This window comes from Aureobasidium subglaciale (assembly GCF_000721755.1).
Source record: "Aureobasidium subglaciale EXF-2481 unplaced genomic scaffold scaffold_9, whole genome shotgun sequence".
Classification (NCBI taxonomy): Eukaryota; Fungi; Ascomycota; class Dothideomycetes; order Dothideales; family Saccotheciaceae; genus Aureobasidium; species Aureobasidium subglaciale.
In genome coordinates this window covers 692,583-711,349 of record NW_013566986.1, presented here as the reverse complement: position 1 = coordinate 711,349, position 18,767 = coordinate 692,583, and the positions used below count along the sequence as shown (strand labels likewise).

The following is an 18,767-nucleotide window of genomic DNA, read 5'->3' as shown; positions in this document are numbered from 1 at the left end:
AACTCATGTTGTCTCGTTGGTCGCCAGAACCTTTTACTCGAGAGCAGTTGAACAGGGTCTCCCTCGAGCTCGTGTCGAGTGCCGATGCTCATGCCGTTCTTATCTGACGGATCAACCCTCGGGTACAATACTTTGCCCCCGGTGCAATCCACTATAGGGATTGGTACCAGAAAAAATCGAGAGCTGAATCGATCTTCGCTGTCGATATAAGTTGATCGGCACAGACAGTTGATATCCACTATCAAACACTGCCTTGCACTATCTTCTTTCCTCATTCTCTCGTTTCCACTTCCCTGGTCTTTTCGCAACACTCACTTGCTTCTGTCCGATTGACTCTAAAGCTCTAGATCATGGAGAAATACCCAGAGCAGGTCGCCATCTCTGCTGGCAGCACTACATCGAAAAGCGAGGATGACTCTCGTGGGACTGTGGACTGGACACCCGAAGAAGAGAAGAAACTCGTCAGAAAGTAGGCAATGCCTGTTTCGGTTCATTATAGTATTCGCTGACCTATAAGCAGACTTGACTTTACCGTCCTACCACTATTGACTATGGTCTTCTTTGCTCTTCAACTAGACAGAGGAAACATCGGAAGCGCCCTGAACGACAACTTCCTCAAAGATGCAGGTATCACGCAGTACCAATACAATATAGGTCAACAACTGCTGTCCGCTGGTATTGTGATACTCGAAATTCCCAGTAACCTCTTGCTCTACCGCTTTGGTCCTCGTATCTGGATCTCTAGTCAAATCTTTGCTTGGGGCTTGGTAGCCACTTTCCAGGCTTTCCAACATGGACTAGGTGCCTTTTTGTCAACGAGACTGTTGCTGGGACTTTGCGAAGCAGGATTTATTCCTGGTGGACTCTACACTCTGAGTCTCTACTACAAAAAGGAGGAAACAAGTAAGCGCTTCGCCATCTATTTCTTTGGCAACAATTTTGCTAGTGCATGTACTGGGCTATTGGCATATGGCATGTGAGTAGCCATCTCTTGTCCGTCCTCCACTGTCATCCAGCACTGACTTGTATCAGCCTTCACATGCGTGGCATAGCAGGTCTAGCGGGATGGCGCTGGATGTTCCTCATCGAAGGCATCTTCACCATCCTCTGCGGCGCCATCTTCCTCCTCTGTATCCCCCTCGGCCCCCAAAACCCTAGCACTGTATTTGGCTACCGCTACTTTACCGAGCGCGAAGAATACATCCTCCGTCAACGCGTCCTCCTCGACGACCCAAGTAAAGAGAAAAAGTCACATTCAATCTCCAAAAAAGAGCTGCTAAGTGTACTCGGCAACTGGAAAATATACCCCCACGTACTCATAAGTCTCTGCGGCATCGCCCCCGCCACGACGATGAGTTCCTACGCCCCCTCTCTGGTCAAGAATTTCGGCTACGATAGATTGAAAGCTACTGCCATGGTTTCCGTGGGCCCTTGGATTCAAATATTTCTCAACTATGCTTCTGGCTATCTTTCCGACAAGACGAATCGCAGAGGCCATGTCAATCTGGGAGGCTTGCTTATGTGGTGGGGCTTCTGTTTAGGGAGCTTGATACTGGCGGATTCGAAGCAAAAGGAGGCAAAGTATGCCATGTTGGTGTTGGCGATGGCTTCGAGTACGATTTGGCATCCGGTGAATGGAAGTTGGCTTTCTACGAATGCGAGGTCGCCTGCTGAGAGGTCTATCACTATGGGTATGCTCACCCCTCTCCCTCTGTCCCCTCTGCTTATTTCATATCATCAAAGCTGAATATGTGTGTTAGCTATGTTTGTCTCAGCCGCCAATCTCGGGGGTATCATCGGTAAGCCAGTCCCATTCCTCTCTCTCAGAGACTACTGAACTCATGACTAACGTTCTTTAGGCGGTCAACTTTTCCAAGCCGAGGATGCTCCACATTATAAAAAGGGGTGGACGGCAATTGTCTGTTTGATCTCGGTCTCTATTGCTGCAAACTTGTTTGCAAATACGCAATATCGTGTTTTGAATCGTAGAGCGGAGAAGAAGAAGCAACAAAATGGTACTCTGGAGGAGAAGGATGGGGTCGAGGGAATGAGAGTGACTTGGGATCTGTAGTTCAAATCATGGGACGCCAGGATTCGTACTCTATGGATCGAAACATAATTTTGTTTTTCACCACTTGTGGTCGTATTTTTCGATATTACCATGGGCAGGTGTGGTCTAGCGCGCACCGAAAGAAAGCAATCATGCGGTCGCCAGCTGTCTCGACTTGAGACTTGAGACTTCAGACACATTCATGATTTGCACAAGGTAAATTTAATGAGAAAAGATAGAATGCAAATACAAAATGCTTCAATTATGCAACGCCAATGCTTTACCCAGGGGTATCTCTAGTACACATCGTCATCCTCGTCATCAACATCACTACCATCGTCTCCATCGCCATAGACGTTGAAATAGTTCATGGCCTGTTGATTTCCTTCATCTTCATCTTCACTCTGCATGGGTGAAAAGTCTGCTCCTTGCACTCCTTGCACTACATCATCCATGTCGTTGGCATCATGACCATCGATGCTGTAATCGTCAGGCTCGATATCTTCATCTTCTGAACTGTCAGAGTCTGATGAGAGTGACGCCGCAGTTGTCGGTCTGGGTCCATTTCTTCCCATGCCGTTGCGGTTGTTCGAGATTGGATCGGTGGTGCGCGTGAACATTTCTTCTGTTGCAGAGGAGTCGTCGCTTTCGTCATCACTGTCGATGATAGGGATTGGTCGCTGCTGTCTACGTGCCAGTATTGGTCGACCTGATCTGCGAGCCGCAGGTCCTCGGTAACGTGATGAGATTACTCTGGGTTCGTCGTCACTGTCGTCATCATCGTCTATGACCTGTCTGCGAGGTCTCGGGACCATTCTCTCTTCTTCGTCATCATCGGATTGTTCATCTTCATCCCCGATGTTGATAGACTGTCGAGAATCTCCCTCGACTGGCTCGTCTTCATCATCCGAGATAAGTGAAATAGAGGCTCTGGGACGACGAAACTGTGGGTTGTGACGCACGCCATCAGAGTCCGAGTCCGAACGCGAGCTGTCGGAATCTGTAGCGATGGCTTCAGCACCATCCGAGGAGTCTATGACACGACGATGACGGCTTCGGTGTCTGGCTGGCGTGTTATCTGCGGCGGTCTGCGAGCTGATGGTGTGGGCGGTTATGTCGTTGATGTCTCTATCATCCAGGAACTCGTCGAGGGAACCAGTCTCGTCATCTTCATCGTCGTCCTCCTCATCACTTAGCTCGTCCAAGTTATCGCCCATCTCTTCGTCTCTTGCGCCAAAGATGAGACGGGTGCCTGTTGCATTTTGCTCAACTCGAGCACCATTTGGTAAACGGCCCGGTCTCCAATGACGGCCGTGGGCCATGAGTTGTCTCACTTGGTCCTCTTGCATCCACTGAGCAGCCTCGGGGTCAAAGTCAATGTCGAATTCACCAAAGACGGCACTAGCGTCATGGTCTTCGTCTTCAAAGTCGTCGGGTATGTCCTCTACGTCCAAAGAGTTTGACATGCTGGAGAGACTGACGTCGGTGTCGGTATCGCTCCAGCTGTCCATGTAGATTCCGCAATTTTCACAACGACCATCTTCAACCTCGTGATGACATTCGGGACATCTGTCGACGTGGTCGTCGGGGTCGTGGATGGGCAGGACCTTGGCACGGCGCGGACGGAAGAAGCCTTTGAAAAGGCCGCCGGTGCGTGGGTGGTCGTCGCTCTTGTCTCTGCGCACGATGTCGGCCTCTTCAAACTTCCATTGCTCGTGTTGTTCGATGGTCTCGCCGTCGGGGAGGAGGTCATGGCGGCGCATAAAGACGTTTGTCATTTCCTTGATGACATAGGACGGAGCGGGCGGACGGGTGATGACTTCGCGGCAGTTGGGACATGTCTTCTTCTTGCTGGTGGTGAACCATTGGCATAGGCAGCTGTAGCAATACGTGTGGCCGCACGAGATGACGTAGGGCTCGTACAATAGGCGTTCGCAGATTTTGCAGGTGACGAGTTGGCGCAGGTCGTCAAAGTCGTTCCGTAGTATCTCGAGCGTCTGGGTGGGACAGTATTAGCATCGTCAGTGAGTCGAGGTTTGGATGGTCTTACTTGTCGCTCTTGTGATGGGGCGGCGGGCGTTTCCTCAGTCGTCAGATCCATGATCGGCAGGATTGTGGGAGTTTGATCGACTTGTTCGGCTTTCAGCTTCTTCCTGGCACCTTCGTCGCTCGTCTCGTCGCGATGGCGCTTGAGGGTTGGCATGTGTGGCAGGAAGGCGTGTGTGTTGGCCGCTTTGTCCAGCCTTTGCCGACCTGCTTCCTGTTTCCAGCTTGTTGCTTCTCTTTCTGGATAATCGTCGATGTGAACGCTGAAGCTTTGTCGATGCACGTCCGGCCTTCACTTCGGTTGGCAAGCTCCACTTCTTCAACACTCTTGACTATGCTGATGTCGCGCGAAAAAAAGCGCCGCCTTGGATCAAACCCTCCACTCATTATCCGGAGATCGACATCTGACGCGCCAAGCCTGTCACGAACCCTGAGCGTCTAGCGTGTCGATCAATCTCGGCCCAATGTGGTAGTCGCGCCCTCCACCACCCTGCCTCACGTCAACTGACTGCGACATTTCTGATCGAGACGTGCTTGCAATGTGCATTGTCAACTACTATCTCGAGGTACTCCTGCCGCGTTAGATTGGAAATATAGGTCATTTCAGAATTACGAATAGGGGTCTACCTTTTAGTTCTACTCTAACCGAGTCATTCGACACTCCACAGAGACTGTCCTTCACCCACTCCACATCTGCTTCAAATAGTGTCTGGAACAGTGCTGTGAGCCACGTCGACTTCCTCCGGACTACCTTGATCGATGATCTTGCCATTGCCCAGTGCAAGACAGTAGTTCGCACCTCGTACGGCCGAGGGCCTATGTGCGATAGTGACGACAGTGCTTTGCTTCATCTCTTCCCTCAACACACGCTGGATCTCCCAAGCCGTCTCCTTGTCTATACTGGCAGTCGCCTCATCCATGATAATGATGGCACTCCTTCTTAACACCGCACGTGCTAGACCGACGAGTTGACGTTGCCCCTGACTGAGATTCTTGCCACCAGTGTCGATTTGTGTCTCAAGCGTCCAGTTGTAGCTGCCACACACACGCGCTATGACAGCTTCACACTCATCATCCGAGTGCTCTTCTGTAGGATCAAGATTGTGCCGCAGCGAGCCTGGGAACAGAACTGGATCTTGGGCGAGGAAAGTGATGCGATTACGCAGTGCTTGCTTGTTGACCTTTGCGATGTCGATGCCTCCAATGAGAATACGTCCAGACTCTGGTGTCATGGTTGCGAGAAGAGACAGCGCGAGAGTACTCTTTCCTGATCCTGTGCGACCAATCACCGCTGTGTTGGATCCACCCTTCAAGGTGAATGACACATTGGACAGAGCAGGATCGAGGTGCGGCGCGTATCTTATGCAAACATCCTCAAAGACAATCTCGCTGTCGTACGAAGGCCAAGATGCTGGGGGCTCAATCTCTCCAGCTGGCTCTTGTTCTAGGTGTAGCAGTTCCACTACACGCTCAACCGACACAAAGTTGAGCTGGAGCTGACCGTACTGTTTACACAGGCTGTGAGTAGCGACCACATACCTACTGGCAGACGCCAACACGAACGCAGTGAGTCCCGGAGACAGTCCCGAATTGATCGCCAATAGGGTCATGACGAAAGTTGAGAATGCTGATAGGATGTCAAATCTATACATCAACCATGCTTGCAGGGACCTAAAGACTGTCAGCACGCCATGTCCGGTCCTCTCGGTACCTGAAACACATACCAATAGAAGTGGTCCATTCCCTGGAAGGCATCTGTGACAGCGATGACGCGGTCCTGGAATTGAGATTGAGCACAGAAAGCCCGGACGGTTGTCAAGCCATTCAACAATGCACCAAAGTTTGACATCAGCGGGCTCAAAGAGACCATCTCGAGTCGTCTCAGACTTTGGCTGGTAGGAAGGAACTGCATGAAGATGAGAATAAATGCGACAGTCAATGCGAATGAAAAGAAAAGGAACAGTGGTGTGACTCCAGCTATCACAGCTATCGATGTCACCCAGGCGATTGCCTGCCAAGCCACATTCAGGAACTGATCCGAGATGTTGCCGTCAATGGTTGCGACATCAGACGTGAGTCGATTCATGAGACGTCCGATCGGAACCACGTCGTAGTAGTGGAATGTGGTGTGGCTGACTTTCTCCATAATGTCTTTGAACATGCCCTTGCCAGCCGTATACGTGATTACAAGCATGAGTACTTGCGAGACCAGGAAGGCCACACATTCGACAATAATGAAGACCAGGAATGCAATCAACCAAGGGTAGACGTTGACGCCAGGATCGGGGAAGCGGGCGAACAACCTCGAGATTGGGCTCGAAGACGTCAAGTGTAGTTCTGAAGACAGTATCTGTAAGGCGTATACCTGCTCAGTCTTTCCGTAAGCCTCGCCCCATTCCTATTTCACATTGTTAGTAACTGCACTTTACACTTCAACAAACTCAAGCCTACCTTGAACAGCCATGATTCAGCCACCATGAGTAGTCGAAAAATGAAGGCAGAGAGAACGACTAGGAACCACCACTTCAGACGACCAGCTTTGATGTATTGCCAATACACTGCAGCTTTGACCCCTCCATGTTCTCGTTTCTCTTCTTCCTCAAACTTGTCAGGTACAGCAGCGGACTCTTGAGCTTCGTCAATCTTGACCGACTTCGCTTCCTTGAGTGTTTGAGCTGTGCGAGAATTTGTCGAGCTAAGCTGTAGCGAATCACCCTTGAAAGATTTTGCGGTCCCGTCTGTAACTTCAATGAGTTGTTCAGCCAATCCCTTGCATAGATCTGTGCGGTGGGTCACCAAGATCACCGTGCGACCCTCGACAAGATCTCCTCCAAAACACTTGGCCACAATAGATTCGGCTGTCTGCTGGTCAAGTGCACTCAAGGGGTCGTCGAGAAGAAGGATTTTGGCCCTGCTGTAGACAGCACGTGCCAAGGCGACTCTGGCTTTCTGTCCTCCAGACAATCCAATGCCGTTCTCTCCAATGTTGGATAGATCTCCGTGCTTGAAACCGGCCAAGTCAGCAGTGAGAGCACAAGCTTCAAGAGTCTGCTTGTATCGTATATCGTCGTAAGGAGACGAGAACAGGATGTTGTCGCGAATACTCATGCTTTGAAGCCATGGAGCCTGTGCGCAATAGGCGATCGGAGCGTTTGATTTGATCAACTCGCCACTGTGCAAGTCCAGCTCCCCAAGCAGGGCTTGCAAAAGGGCGCTCTTTCCAGCTGCTACTTGACCGAATACTACGTTGAGGCCCGGCCGGAAAGAAAGAGATAGATCGCGAAGTACCTCTCTCGAGAGTCCCGGCCATGCAAAGGTAGCGAGCTTCAACTCAAGTATATCGGAGGATGCTGAGTCTGAGCTGTCGTCTGCAACCTTGTTGGGCTCTCTCATGAAAGCTTCAATGCGCCCTACAGCTACAGAAGCATTGATCAGGACAGTAATCAGATTCGGGATCTCTCTCAAGTCACTTTGCAGCATGTTGAAAAGTTGCAGAGCTGGGAAAGCGATATCGATGCGCAATTCGTGACCCGCCAGTGCCGTGAATCCGTAAAACGCCGCGACAGGTAGCAAACCACTACCCAAGATGTTGACGAATCTGATAGTACAGTTCCATAGGAATGTAATGATCTTGAGATCAAGCTCGGCTTGCCTAGCTTCTAGGATTCTTTCAAGCCAGATAGGATGCCAGCCATACCATCTGAGGTGTCGGATTGCTTCGACGTAAGCTGAAACTTTTTGCAGTTTGGCGTCTGTAGCTTTGCGTCGAAGTCGTTCCTTCTTGATGAGAATCCTAGCAAAGATGCCATTGAGAAATTGAGCGACGATCACAACAGCGACTCCAAGCAAACACGATGGACCAAGGAGGTTCCATACCAAGCATAGTGACAATACCATACCGAGGGGTTTGTTGATCAGGGTCTGGAATTCCCAAAATCTTTGGCTTACCTATATGGACATGTCAGCCTACAGTTCAGGTCAGAGACGACGGATAATGCTTGCCTCGTAAACGTCGCCACGCATCAAGTTGAGAATTTTGCCCATCGAAGCAGGCGCGTTGTCTTCGGTGATCGACTCCGGGTTTTTGCTACGTCTCAGATGCGCCTTGCGTAGGAACTTCGACAAAAACGACTGTTTCTCGTCGGACTTGCTGTTATTGTTCAAAAGTCCTTGTGTCTCGCTCCCAGCATCTCTGCTCGTCGAGACGCTAGGGTCAGTTTCGCTATTGGACTCCTCATCCTGTACGCCTTCGTCTACATCTTTCACAGTCGCAACGATTTTTCTGTTAAGTGTTTTCTCGAAGAGCATAGTAATCATCTCTCCTCTGGACCGTTCGTACGCGCGTCTGCCGAACCATAGACTGAATACTGAACTCTGCGCTGCGACAAGTCTGACGCCAAGAATGAGGAGGGCAAAGATGACTGCAGGTTTCGTCTCGTGTTGCAGGTTGACCATAGCTTTGAGTAGCTGCTGAAGCAACAATGGCGCAGAGTAATTGGCCACCAGTTCTAGAATTGCGAGTAATGTGAGCAAAGCCAGGTCAATCCAATTCGCACGGAGCAACCGTCTGATGACGGTACCTCTAAGTTCGCGGAATGCATCATGCAGGTGATTATGCTGAAACTCATACCCAAGATACCAAACATCGTTCTCATTCAGCTGTCGTTGCTTGCCAAGAGAGATAAGCGCAGACATCCATGACACAGTCATCCATTGCCATAGGGTCAGATCATCCTCTGGAGATCTGAGGTCCGCTGTGGGGGCGGTGAATGGTTGACTGATACCCTTGCGTGGCAAGGAGGGGTCCCGAAGCGGTAAATTAACCACAGCAGCTATGCTGATGAGCGGTATGCTGATGTTGATGATGTAGATAGCGGCGACGAGATTATAGGCATCAGAAGCCGAGGTCCACTTGGAGGAGGCGAGCACCGACACCTGCAGGACGAGTAGAGTGGTGTAGAGCAAGAGTAGGAATACCGAGGCTGTTCGCGGCCTGACCAGCACGAGATGTAGTGCAGCAATGGCGAGAAAGACAGAGGGTAGCGCGATTCTGATCAGAGCTTGTAGCACGAAACCAGTAATGGCGAGGAACAAGAGCAGGATCGCCACATAAGGCAGGCTTCGTTTCTTTGTTGGCACGACCTCGTCGTCGACCTCACTTGGCTCTTGAACGAATGGCTTGGTCCATTGCGACTTCCGTATCAAAGAGACCATATCAGGACTGAGGCTCGCGGTTACAAATAAACGACAGACTACAATTGAAGGTCTCTGCTTGAACACGGAATGATGAAGGATTGACGTGCTCCGTTTGAAGATCGATTTCTTGGCGCGGGCAGATTCTAGGCAGACATCAACGCAGATCAGTCTCTTGCTGTCTCGTAAGACGGTTTAAGTTATTCGGAAATGGGAAGGACGACCTGCTCGCAAAAGCGAATTTGGAGACGCGAAAGTGCAGTCGTCACCAACGTTTCCATCTGGGGCATTGCGATTGGGTTTCGGCCCGAGATCGGCCGAAGTACTAAAGATAGGTACTTGTACCCATGAGCGGGACCGAGTGGAGTCTGAGGGAAACATGTCGAGCGAGATTCTCTGAGATGGTCCAAGATTGCATGAGAAATAGAGCCACGCTTCCGGTGGAAAACAGGCCGACGTATCTGAGTCTATCTGATGCTGAATACATGACGTGATGCACGGACTGCAAGCTCCACGTCCAAAGACTGAGTTCATCCAAAGACTGAATTCAGCTGATGCTCGGAAGAAGTCCCTATATGCCAATTAGGCATCCACATCTCGGTACACATCAGAGATCGAAACAGCTTCATCCCACTATTAAATGTTTTGAACGACCATAGGACGTTGTGATTGTCTTAGGTGCTGACTATGCCTTATCCCTGATCAAATGCGTATACAAGGCCGTCAGACAATCCCTAGCATTTCACAATACTTGAGAGACAACGTATAGTGCATAAGCTTGTCAAGCTTGCATACGTGATGGGACAGAAATTAATGGGCCGACATGAAGTCACCTTCAACCTTATCCTTGACCATGTTCTCTACAATGCCGTTGCACTCTACAGGTACTCAGACTCGGACCCGATCTCACTCCCAATTTTCCATCCTTGAGGGCTCTCTTCATACAGTCTACCCGAAGAGGGCTTCGAGCCAAAAGTTCTCTTATAAGCCTCTGCCAACTACTACCACGACCACTACAACGACTCGATTCTACTATGCGCCTTCATCGTCAGCAACTTCCCAGTGGCGATCTTCCCAACAACCAGCATCTTCATCGCGGAGCTCGGAAACATGGTCGACAATCTTTGTTGTATCGACCAACAGCCCGTCTGACTATCCAACTACGACCACCTCCGTCGCACTTTCGTCTATTGCGCTGCCTTCTTCGAGCCCTGAAGTCCGCCCATGCATTGATGTGCCTGGACCATCTATCGGATCTTCGATCGTCATCATGATACTTGTAGCGATCCTGATGGCTATGGCTACTGCAATATGGATTTGCGAGATTCGAGATTGTAGACGATTGGAAATGGCTGAACTCGGGACGCGAGCTGAAGCTGTGAGCCAGCGAGAGGTCAAAACAGGTCCCATCGGACTAGGAATAACAATGCAGCCAGCAGTGGAACGGGAAGAAAAAGCCGAAAATCATCTGCCTCCAGAGAGTCGATTTGCGAGACTCGTTGGTCGATGGGTTGAATGTGCTGTGTTCAGATTGCGAGTCAAACTTGAGGCGGACTCTGAGGCTGGACTGTTTTTGCCTGTTCAAAATGTCGAAAGAGTAGGAGACGAGGATGACAAGATCGAGATAACAAGTCCTCCTATGCAAAAGCTTGATAGAGCGAGGAGTAGAATATTACAACCATAGGCGAAGTCGATTTTAAGCAGCCAATTCGATAGCGGCGTCGCGTTCCCTAGCCTTTATGTCTTGTTCCTCGACGTATTGCCGCAATCCAGTCGCCCAATTGTCGAAATTCTTCTGCAAAGCTTGCCCAAACTTCCACTTGACTATGCGGGCAGCAAAGCCTGCGAATGTCTCCCAAGATCTGTAGATACATGTTCCGTCGCCAAGATCCTCAATTTCATTCACCCTCTCGGCGGTCAAGATGAATTTTGGAGCAAAGTTTCCCTTGTTATCCATAACCCAGTTGATACGAGTTATGTGACCAGGTTGAGTGCCGATTGGACATTCATCGACATGAGTGACCAGTTCTTTGCTGGTGGTGGTCATGGAAGGAGTCATGTTGACTTGGAAGCTCAAGACCATGTCTTTCTTCATGGTAGCATCACCTGACTCCAGACTCGTGCTAGGACGTTTAGTAATGGTGACTGAAGACACGAAATCGTTCCAGTCCCCCCAGATCGAAGTGTCGATCAAAGCTTTGTAGACAGCAGCAGGTGGAGCTGCTATCTTTGTCTCTGCGAAAGCGCTGAAGAAGCCGCCATTGGGAATTGTGGGAGTTGGCCTTGGGGTACTCGAATCGGCTACAGTCATTTTGCTGCGGAGTGTAAAGGGATGGAAAGTGAAGGCGGAGTGACAGAAATAGGATGTACCGGGACAAAGTGATGATGTCAAGAGTACACTCAGGGAGATGGAGAAAGCGGATGTGTGGAAAGAGGCTTGATAGGCGAACACGACGATTTATAGAGGAGCGCAAAGCCAGTGAAGTACATGCTGGCAGTGGCACAGTGTTCGTACGCGAGCCATGTCAGCAGGGTGGCACATGGTCTGCTGCATCAAGGTGGGTGAAATAGTCGAGGTTGGGTCCAAGCGCCTTCCGCATCGGACGCGTTGCATGGAGCACATTGAGTGAAGCACCATCTATTCATCAATCCGCCAACCTCGCGCACCACTTGCCGACCGTCTCATACAGACCTGCTGCAGAATGGCGAGCAGTCCTCCCGGAAGTGCGACCTCACCGCCTCCAGGTGGCCCACAACTCGCTCTCCCCAAGAAGCGCCCGTCCATCAGCGTGCCCGGCCAGGCGCCGTCGTACAAGCGTCGCAAAGCATCCAATGCCTCCAGTTCAACACATCCTCTGCGCCAAACTTCCTTCCCTCCCCCGGATCGGCCAGGAAGAGAATACAGCCCCGACGCACAAGCCGCCTACTCGCCCGCCTCGCGCCGTAGCGATAGTCTCGACATCGACGATGAGATCAACAGCGTAGTCAGCGGCCGCACTGGCACCGGAAGCAACAAGAAAGAGCGCCCGGCCAAGGGCAAGAAGGTTGGCAAAGTTGGACGCCCTCCGAAGAACCGCGGCGACACGGCCAGTCTGATTGACGGCGACGGCCGCAAGGGTACCTCGACAAATATTGGTAATAACGACGATGGCCCAGGTGACGATGCCAACAGCGACGACGAAGAAGACGGAGGAGACGATGTCAACACGCTGGAAGGAGGCAAGCTCACCAAGGCTGCCATGGACGCAGAGAAAGAGCGCAAGGCCATGTTTAGCACCCATATCCACCCCGCTCACGCCGAGATCTACGAAACGTGGAACCGCATACATCTGAAGAAAGAAGTCGTCCGTCGTCTCGCCAACCAGACCCTGTCACAGTCCGTCCCCGCCAGCGTCGTGACGACCATAAATTCATACACCAAGGTCTTCGTCGGAGAGATTGTTGATCGCGCACGGGAAGTTCAGAAAGAGTGGATTGCTGCCGCTGAGAAGTTACCCACAGGCGACAAGAACGAGGAGGCCTTTGGCAAGGACGCTGAGGGTGAGCCAAAGGTCAGAGAACGCGACAGGGGCCCCTTGCTGCCAGATCATCTGCGCGAAGCTCTCAGAAGGTACAAGCATGATAGATCTGGTGGCACCGTGGGTTTCACTGGCATCAGTCTGGAAGGCAGGGAATCGGCTGCTGTTAGAAACGGCGGCAGAAAACTGTTCAGATGAGCCTTCGGATCTGCTCCATGCGACGAGCACACCCAACCACAACTCATTCCCATCAATGTGCTTCTAGTCAGGCGTCATTCATAGCGTCACCGCTTTCAGATCCAACGGGCAGACACGGCTGCTATGTACCACATATTGAGCGACATCTGGCTACCACTGGCGCATTATTACCAAGCAATTACTGTGCCGAAGACGCGGAATCAGTGTCTGGTAGCTCTTGGAATAAGCCATCGATGGCCGTAAGAGAGTGCCAGGAAGCAGCATGTCGTTCCTTCCCCCATCGCCTTATGGCCATTTCTACCTACCCAGCCAACAACTTCCTCGGAAAGCCAGGATCAGGCAGGTACGCTTGTCACAACTCTCTATTGGGGAATGCGAGCGGTCTACTGAGAAGGCAACTGGAATGTCGCTGCTAAATTCGTTAATCTAGTTTCATGAGTCATAAGAAATGCCGTGCAAGCTCAACAATCAAAAAGCGCTTTTCGTTCCGCGAATCACCGTTCGGGTACCGTCTGTCTTTTGTGTCATATCCAGCTCCGTCTCTGTAGCCACGCTGCTCAATATGCCCAGGTGTAATGGCTTCGTCATCGTTCTCGCGTGGTTTCCTGACTCGAGTTCCATCGTATCGCGTTTCGATGCTTCGCTCTCTTGTGGCGACTCTGCTGGTGAGCGAGTGGCTTTGAACGAGAAGCAGTTGAGCTGGCTGCCAAGTGATGATTTGACAAGCTTGCTTCTGGAGTTTTCGCCTGTCAACTTGCTTTGCAGTGCCGACTTGGTCCTGGTCGAACATCTTTGGAACAGTGGTCGTAGTGTTGCCAGACTTGCGGCAATGATTCCTAAGCCGCCTTCGATCATTGTCCAGATAAGTGGCTTCATGCTTCTACTGTAGATGTTGCCGTCGGGTCCGATCTCAGGAATGTACACTGTTCTTATGATACTGGCGATGCTTCCCAGGACAGCAAGCAGCAAGATCGCACTGCAGTACGCCTTTGCTGTGCCTGACATCTTTGTTTGTACCAGGAAATGGATGGCCAGTATTGGGAACACCCAGTCAGTGAGCGCGTTGAGTGCGCCATGCACATATCCAGTCGTACTTAGCACGCGGAAGGAGACGCACTTTCCCGTGGCTTGCTTCATGACATAATTGCCAGGCATGCCGCACTCAAAGACGACCAGGAAGAACATGCCGAGGGCGCATGTCGCATAGACCATGACACTTATCCAAACGACGTAGCGAGCCCAGCGGACGATGAGAAACCTCAGGAAGAAGAAAGCTAGAGAGATCTTGAGAGTGATGGTTCCAGCAATGTAGAGAGCTTGTTCGGCACAAATGAGCTGACGCAGATGATCAGTACGGAGGTTCCACGCAGTCGGTGCAGCAACTTACGCCAGCATATGTTTCCAGATTTGCTAGAGATGCTGGTTTTGCTTCCACATCGGCTAGCATCAACCAAACCGTACATTCGCCAATGAATATTGTCTGCGAAAGTCAGGAACCTGCGACAATGTCTCGAGAAAGAAAAACACTCACCAAGGTCAGCAGCATAAACCAGTCATCCCAGCCCCAACATCTAACAATCCTCGTTCGCGTCCAGACACGGAGAGCCACCACAATGCAAGAGAGAGCGAGAAAGGTTCCATTTAGCGCTCTCATGAGCTCCAGCTTACTCGGCTCTATTGAGTACTGAGGCAGTTGACTCATGACTGCGATCCACAAGGGTGCGTATTCGAATAACCAAAGTGTCCAGTCTGGTGCTGTTTAATGACAATCAGCTTCGGATTTGATCGGTGCAAGTGAAGCCATCCTCTATATACAAAATCTGCCATGAAGCTCATATCCAACGCACGTAATTCAAAATACGTTTATTGAGACATCGAGAACAAGGGACGATCGCCGCCAGAGCAGGCAGGTTTTAGCAAGACGTTTGTGTCTGGATCCGACCTCAACGTGGGCAGCAAGCTGTTTTTCCCGCAACGCTTTTTTGTCTCATAGATCGCAGTCAACTCCAGATTGAGGAGCCTATAACGGGTTTTTGGCCCGCATCACTTACTCAAATAATGTTTCTCGCAAGTCTGGCCAATGGACATACTGAGCTTGATGCATGATGTCGAAGAAGCTTCAATATTGATCAAATCCACACCCACAGCATATTTTTGTTATACTTCATGTTTCTCTCTCCACAGAATCTAGACATTCTCACACAATGGCAATGACAAGGTTGTGGTTGCTGGAGGCTTGGCCTCAGTCTATAAGCCGAGGCCTAGGTAATGTCAACGTTTTTTCCGCAACGGGTTTACACAACACATGCCGGCTTCAGCATCCCTTTTCGGCACATTCCCCGAGCCTTACCTCTCTAACATCATCAAACTCCCATATATCGGGCTCGTGGCTTATCATGTTAGGTGCCCGTTGACACTCCCGCCATCTGCCTCAGGTTTTTAGCATCATTCCAGGGTATGACGCGTTGCGACTGATGACCTGTGCATTGCCAATAGACCGACCCTCTGGCGACTCAGTCCATCTTCGATTCTACTCCGGCTGGACTTTCGGAGAATCGTAACAAAGTTTCTAGTAAAGATGATAGCACATGGTCTCGGCTCTGGATACAGCATCCGGAACCGGGTGTCGTTGTGTATAGAGTTCGAGATCTCGACTGACCCTGACCTCATGCATGACATCCCCTTGCCCGGACCTGAAACCCTCACGCCTTCAGCACATATCCACCCTTCACATATAGATCTTATCTTCCGCTATACCACACAAGATCATAAAAAAAAGCTGTGGTGCATCGCCACCACTTTCCACCATCCTCCATTCACCCCAACAACAACACTATGTTCAGTTTCCAAGTCTCGTGTTCCAAGCCCAACTCTACCGTTACTCTTGCACCGTTACTCGAACCACGGCCCTACTCGGTCAAGCCCGAGGCCTCCACGAGTTCAACGTGAAATCGAGGCTTGCGGCATTCAACTACCGCATCTCAAGTCACCAGCCAAACCTTGTCGGTCCACCACGCCTAAATATCCAATACCTATATAACTGCTGGAGATTAAAGCCCTACTTTGCTGTTCTTTTTTGTCTCAGCTGACATCCGGCTTCCGTATACCGAGATACTTTTCTTATTCAACGTGGACGGTGAGTATAGGATTGTATTGTTTTGTAAGGTTCGTTGCGAAGAGAGTGGTTGATGATGTACCATTTTCCTGATCCATGTACTTTGGGCGAGATTGGTGACGAGTTCGAGCCCTTGAGGGCTTGAATGCTGTTGAAACTTATAGCTTCGGAGCAACCGAATCTAGAGCGCTCGCGTTAGAAAAGATCACAGAGTGCAAAGAACGTGTCTTATTTGGTGATTAGCGACAGACTCTGGGAAACCGTGCATCGAAGGTCCCAAGATCAGGCTGCAATGGATCTGCAGTGTCGCACCCTGGGTATGACCAGGCTACCTATTTCGCTGTAGTCATCGCTTGAGCTACTGCTAAGAGCTCTTCTGTATGCGTCAAGAACCCGAGGTCGTCTTGAAGCGTCTGCTCCCCATTGACCAAGATCTGTTGTAGCAGCTTCACTGTTTTGCGATAGCTTTTGAGTTTGATGTAAGTGGTCGCTAGTTCTCGCATAGATATGAGACGCTCCTTATCATCGATCGTGAGAACTTTCGTTCTGAAGTCAACAACGGTCTCAAGCAAATCTTCAGCCTTCCCAAGTTGTCCCAGATTGATGTATGTCGCGGCAAGATTGTGTATCATCCGTGACTGCAAGTATTGGCGTCGGATCAGGGTTCCAGGGTCGTCTTCAGGTGCATGCTCCAAGAAGTCGTGTACTCTTCGCAAGTCTTCCGGACTCATTCTAGACTGATCAGCATTACAATCCAACTGAACGGTCCTCTCCAGTAAGGCTGAGGCCTCTTGATACCGTTTGAGCAAACATTGATTAGTAGCTAAGCGATCTATACTTTTCAAGCTATCGAGATCTTTGATGGGAAGACTCTTCGTTTGTCTCTTGACTATATCTTCCTGCAGACGCATCGCAAGGTCATACTTCCCAAGATACGTGTATGACACTGCAAGTTCGTTCATACTGCTAAGTAACCGTGGATTGTTGGCAGGAAGCGCTTGGGTCCTAGACTTGACCACTTCCACGAGCAGATCCGATGCTTCCTTATATCTACTAAGGTTGCCGTACGCTACTGCAAGTTCGTGCATACTACTAAGTAACCGTGGACCGTTGGTAGGAAGCGTGTTCCCTCCGAGCTCAACCACTTCCACAAGCAAATTCCGCAAATTCAATGGTGGTTTCGCTTTTTACTGCGCCTCCGATACCATACAGGACGTATGTTGGTCGTCTAGAGGAAATTTTGCTCGTCGGCAAAAGACAAACCTTCATGTCTTTCGAAAGCTCCTCCCGTCCGGTGAACAAATTGCTTGATACACGAGGTATTGTCCAGTGCTGGTTCACTATTGATCATCCGCAAAGTCAGTGCGGGCCTGTAAAGAGCAGAATGGTATCATTGTGCGCAGATATCTAAGCACTAACCTCTAAGGGCGGAAGGAGTCGTGACATAAGTAGCAGTGACGGAGGGAAGGCCTGTGATTGGACTCAAGAGAACGACTGTCAGTAATTACTTAGCATATGCAGCCGCAGTGGAAGCAGCATACACGTGCCAGTCATCATTCTTATGGGTATCTGCACAGTCGGAGATTCCACGAATGACCAAGCAAGGGAAGTTGTCGAGACAAAGAAGCACCTCCTTTGGTGTCGACATATGTATCCTCGCAAGGAGACAGTATAAGTAGCTCAAACGTGAACACAATCGGTATGCGGATACTAGAGTTGAGGTAGGGGTCTGCCAGGATAGCTGCTTCGGTCGCATGAGAACGCTTTGCGGTCTTCAGCTCCAACTTCTTCAGAGGTAGAACTGGAGCTTGAACGGAGAACCGCGAGTACTCTATGTATTCTTCGATCCTACGTACGGTCCTTAGCCTCGTGTTCCCGGAGTGAGCACGGTATATGGCCGTGTCGAAATCCTCCGGTAGTCTGCGAGGTAGATGCCAAGCTTGATCTGTGTGACTCCAGGCGCCTGCAGTGAGTCTCTGGAAAAACATCTGCTGCTTGCCATAGTAGCCAGTCCGGTCGAGATCTTTCTTGCTGAGCACCCTTGTCTTGACAATGCTTGCTCCCGAACTCGATGTGGTGGTTTGATCCTCTTCTTCACGAACGGTTCCACTCACTTGAGATGCATGATCTGGACGCATCACTGAGACCCTAGTGACACCAGCACCAGTCATGACAATCTGAGATGATATATCGTCATGATGTTCGGGAGATTTCTGTGTCGGTTGGTATGGGTTAATGGGTTGAGCAAATCTGCCAGAGATCAAGTCTATCGGATTCGGGTAGATTTGGCATGCGTGACCTCGGTGCTGGTGTGGGCGAGGTCATGATGATGCTGAGATTTGCAATGCAATGTCGTGATGTGATGGGCGTGATGAGATAGGATACTGGGAAGCCGAAATTGTATGTATCAGGAGTGTCAGAAGCAAGAAAGCGTTCGGTACATGATATTGGCAGGAGCAGTGAAGCTAGGTGAACGGTTCAGCTTTTCTTGAGTGATAGCACGTCTCAGGGGATCAAACCGCTCGATCTAGGTTCTGAGCGACTTGGGCAGCATCGCTTTGGCAGGTTGTGGTATGCATGTACTTCGTCCTGTCGTTTGAATCTCATTGCGATGTGTTCGCCCCGTTGGTCATCGTCCTTGGAGGCT

The 18,767-nt window shown here is 50.5% G+C and overlaps 6 protein-coding genes across 6 annotated transcripts; 2 read left to right on the top strand and 4 right to left on the bottom strand.

The window, feature by feature from the left end:
• Positions 1-350: 350 nt before the first annotated feature.
• Positions 351-2,071, top strand: AUEXF2481DRAFT_29258 (uncharacterized protein; the record flags this gene model as incomplete). The annotated part of the gene is made up of 5 exons (XM_013488720.1): positions 351-469; positions 521-976; positions 1,033-1,691; positions 1,761-1,799; positions 1,860-2,071. 5 exons carry the CDS (start codon positions 351-353, stop codon positions 2,069-2,071), a joined length of 1,485 nt encoding a protein of 494 aa, XP_013344174.1.
• A 275-nt stretch (positions 2,072-2,346) lies between these two features.
• Positions 2,347-4,253, bottom strand: AUEXF2481DRAFT_4793 (uncharacterized protein; the record flags this gene model as incomplete). The annotated part of the gene is made up of 2 exons (XM_013488647.1): positions 2,347-4,047; positions 4,101-4,253. The coding sequence occupies 2 exons, from the start codon at positions 4,251-4,253 to the stop codon at positions 2,347-2,349; spliced, it is 1,854 nt and encodes a 617-aa protein (XP_013344101.1).
• A 541-nt stretch (positions 4,254-4,794) lies between these two features.
• AUEXF2481DRAFT_46927 (uncharacterized protein) lies at positions 4,795-9,310 on the bottom strand (the record flags this gene model as incomplete). Its single annotated transcript, XM_013488798.1, has 4 exons — positions 4,795-5,767; positions 5,821-6,494; positions 6,548-8,044; positions 8,099-9,310. The coding sequence occupies 4 exons, from the start codon at positions 9,308-9,310 to the stop codon at positions 4,795-4,797; spliced, it is 4,356 nt and encodes a 1,451-aa protein (XP_013344252.1).
• A 1,675-nt stretch (positions 9,311-10,985) lies between these two features.
• Positions 10,986-11,600, bottom strand: AUEXF2481DRAFT_4791 (uncharacterized protein; the record flags this gene model as incomplete). The annotated part of the gene is made up of 1 exon (XM_013488646.1): positions 10,986-11,600. The coding sequence occupies one exon, from the start codon at positions 11,598-11,600 to the stop codon at positions 10,986-10,988; it is 615 nt and encodes a 204-aa protein (XP_013344100.1).
• A 391-nt stretch (positions 11,601-11,991) lies between these two features.
• Positions 11,992-13,005, top strand: AUEXF2481DRAFT_29254 (uncharacterized protein; the record flags this gene model as incomplete). The annotated part of the gene is made up of 1 exon (XM_013488719.1): positions 11,992-13,005. One exon carries the CDS (start codon positions 11,992-11,994, stop codon positions 13,003-13,005), a length of 1,014 nt encoding a protein of 337 aa, XP_013344173.1.
• A 468-nt stretch (positions 13,006-13,473) lies between these two features.
• Positions 13,474-18,291, bottom strand: AUEXF2481DRAFT_4789 (uncharacterized protein; the record flags this gene model as incomplete). The annotated part of the gene is made up of 4 exons (XM_013488645.1): positions 13,474-14,340; positions 14,393-14,485; positions 14,537-14,760; positions 17,751-18,291. The coding sequence occupies 4 exons, from the start codon at positions 18,289-18,291 to the stop codon at positions 13,474-13,476; spliced, it is 1,725 nt and encodes a 574-aa protein (XP_013344099.1).
• Positions 18,292-18,767: the final 476 nt, after the last annotated feature.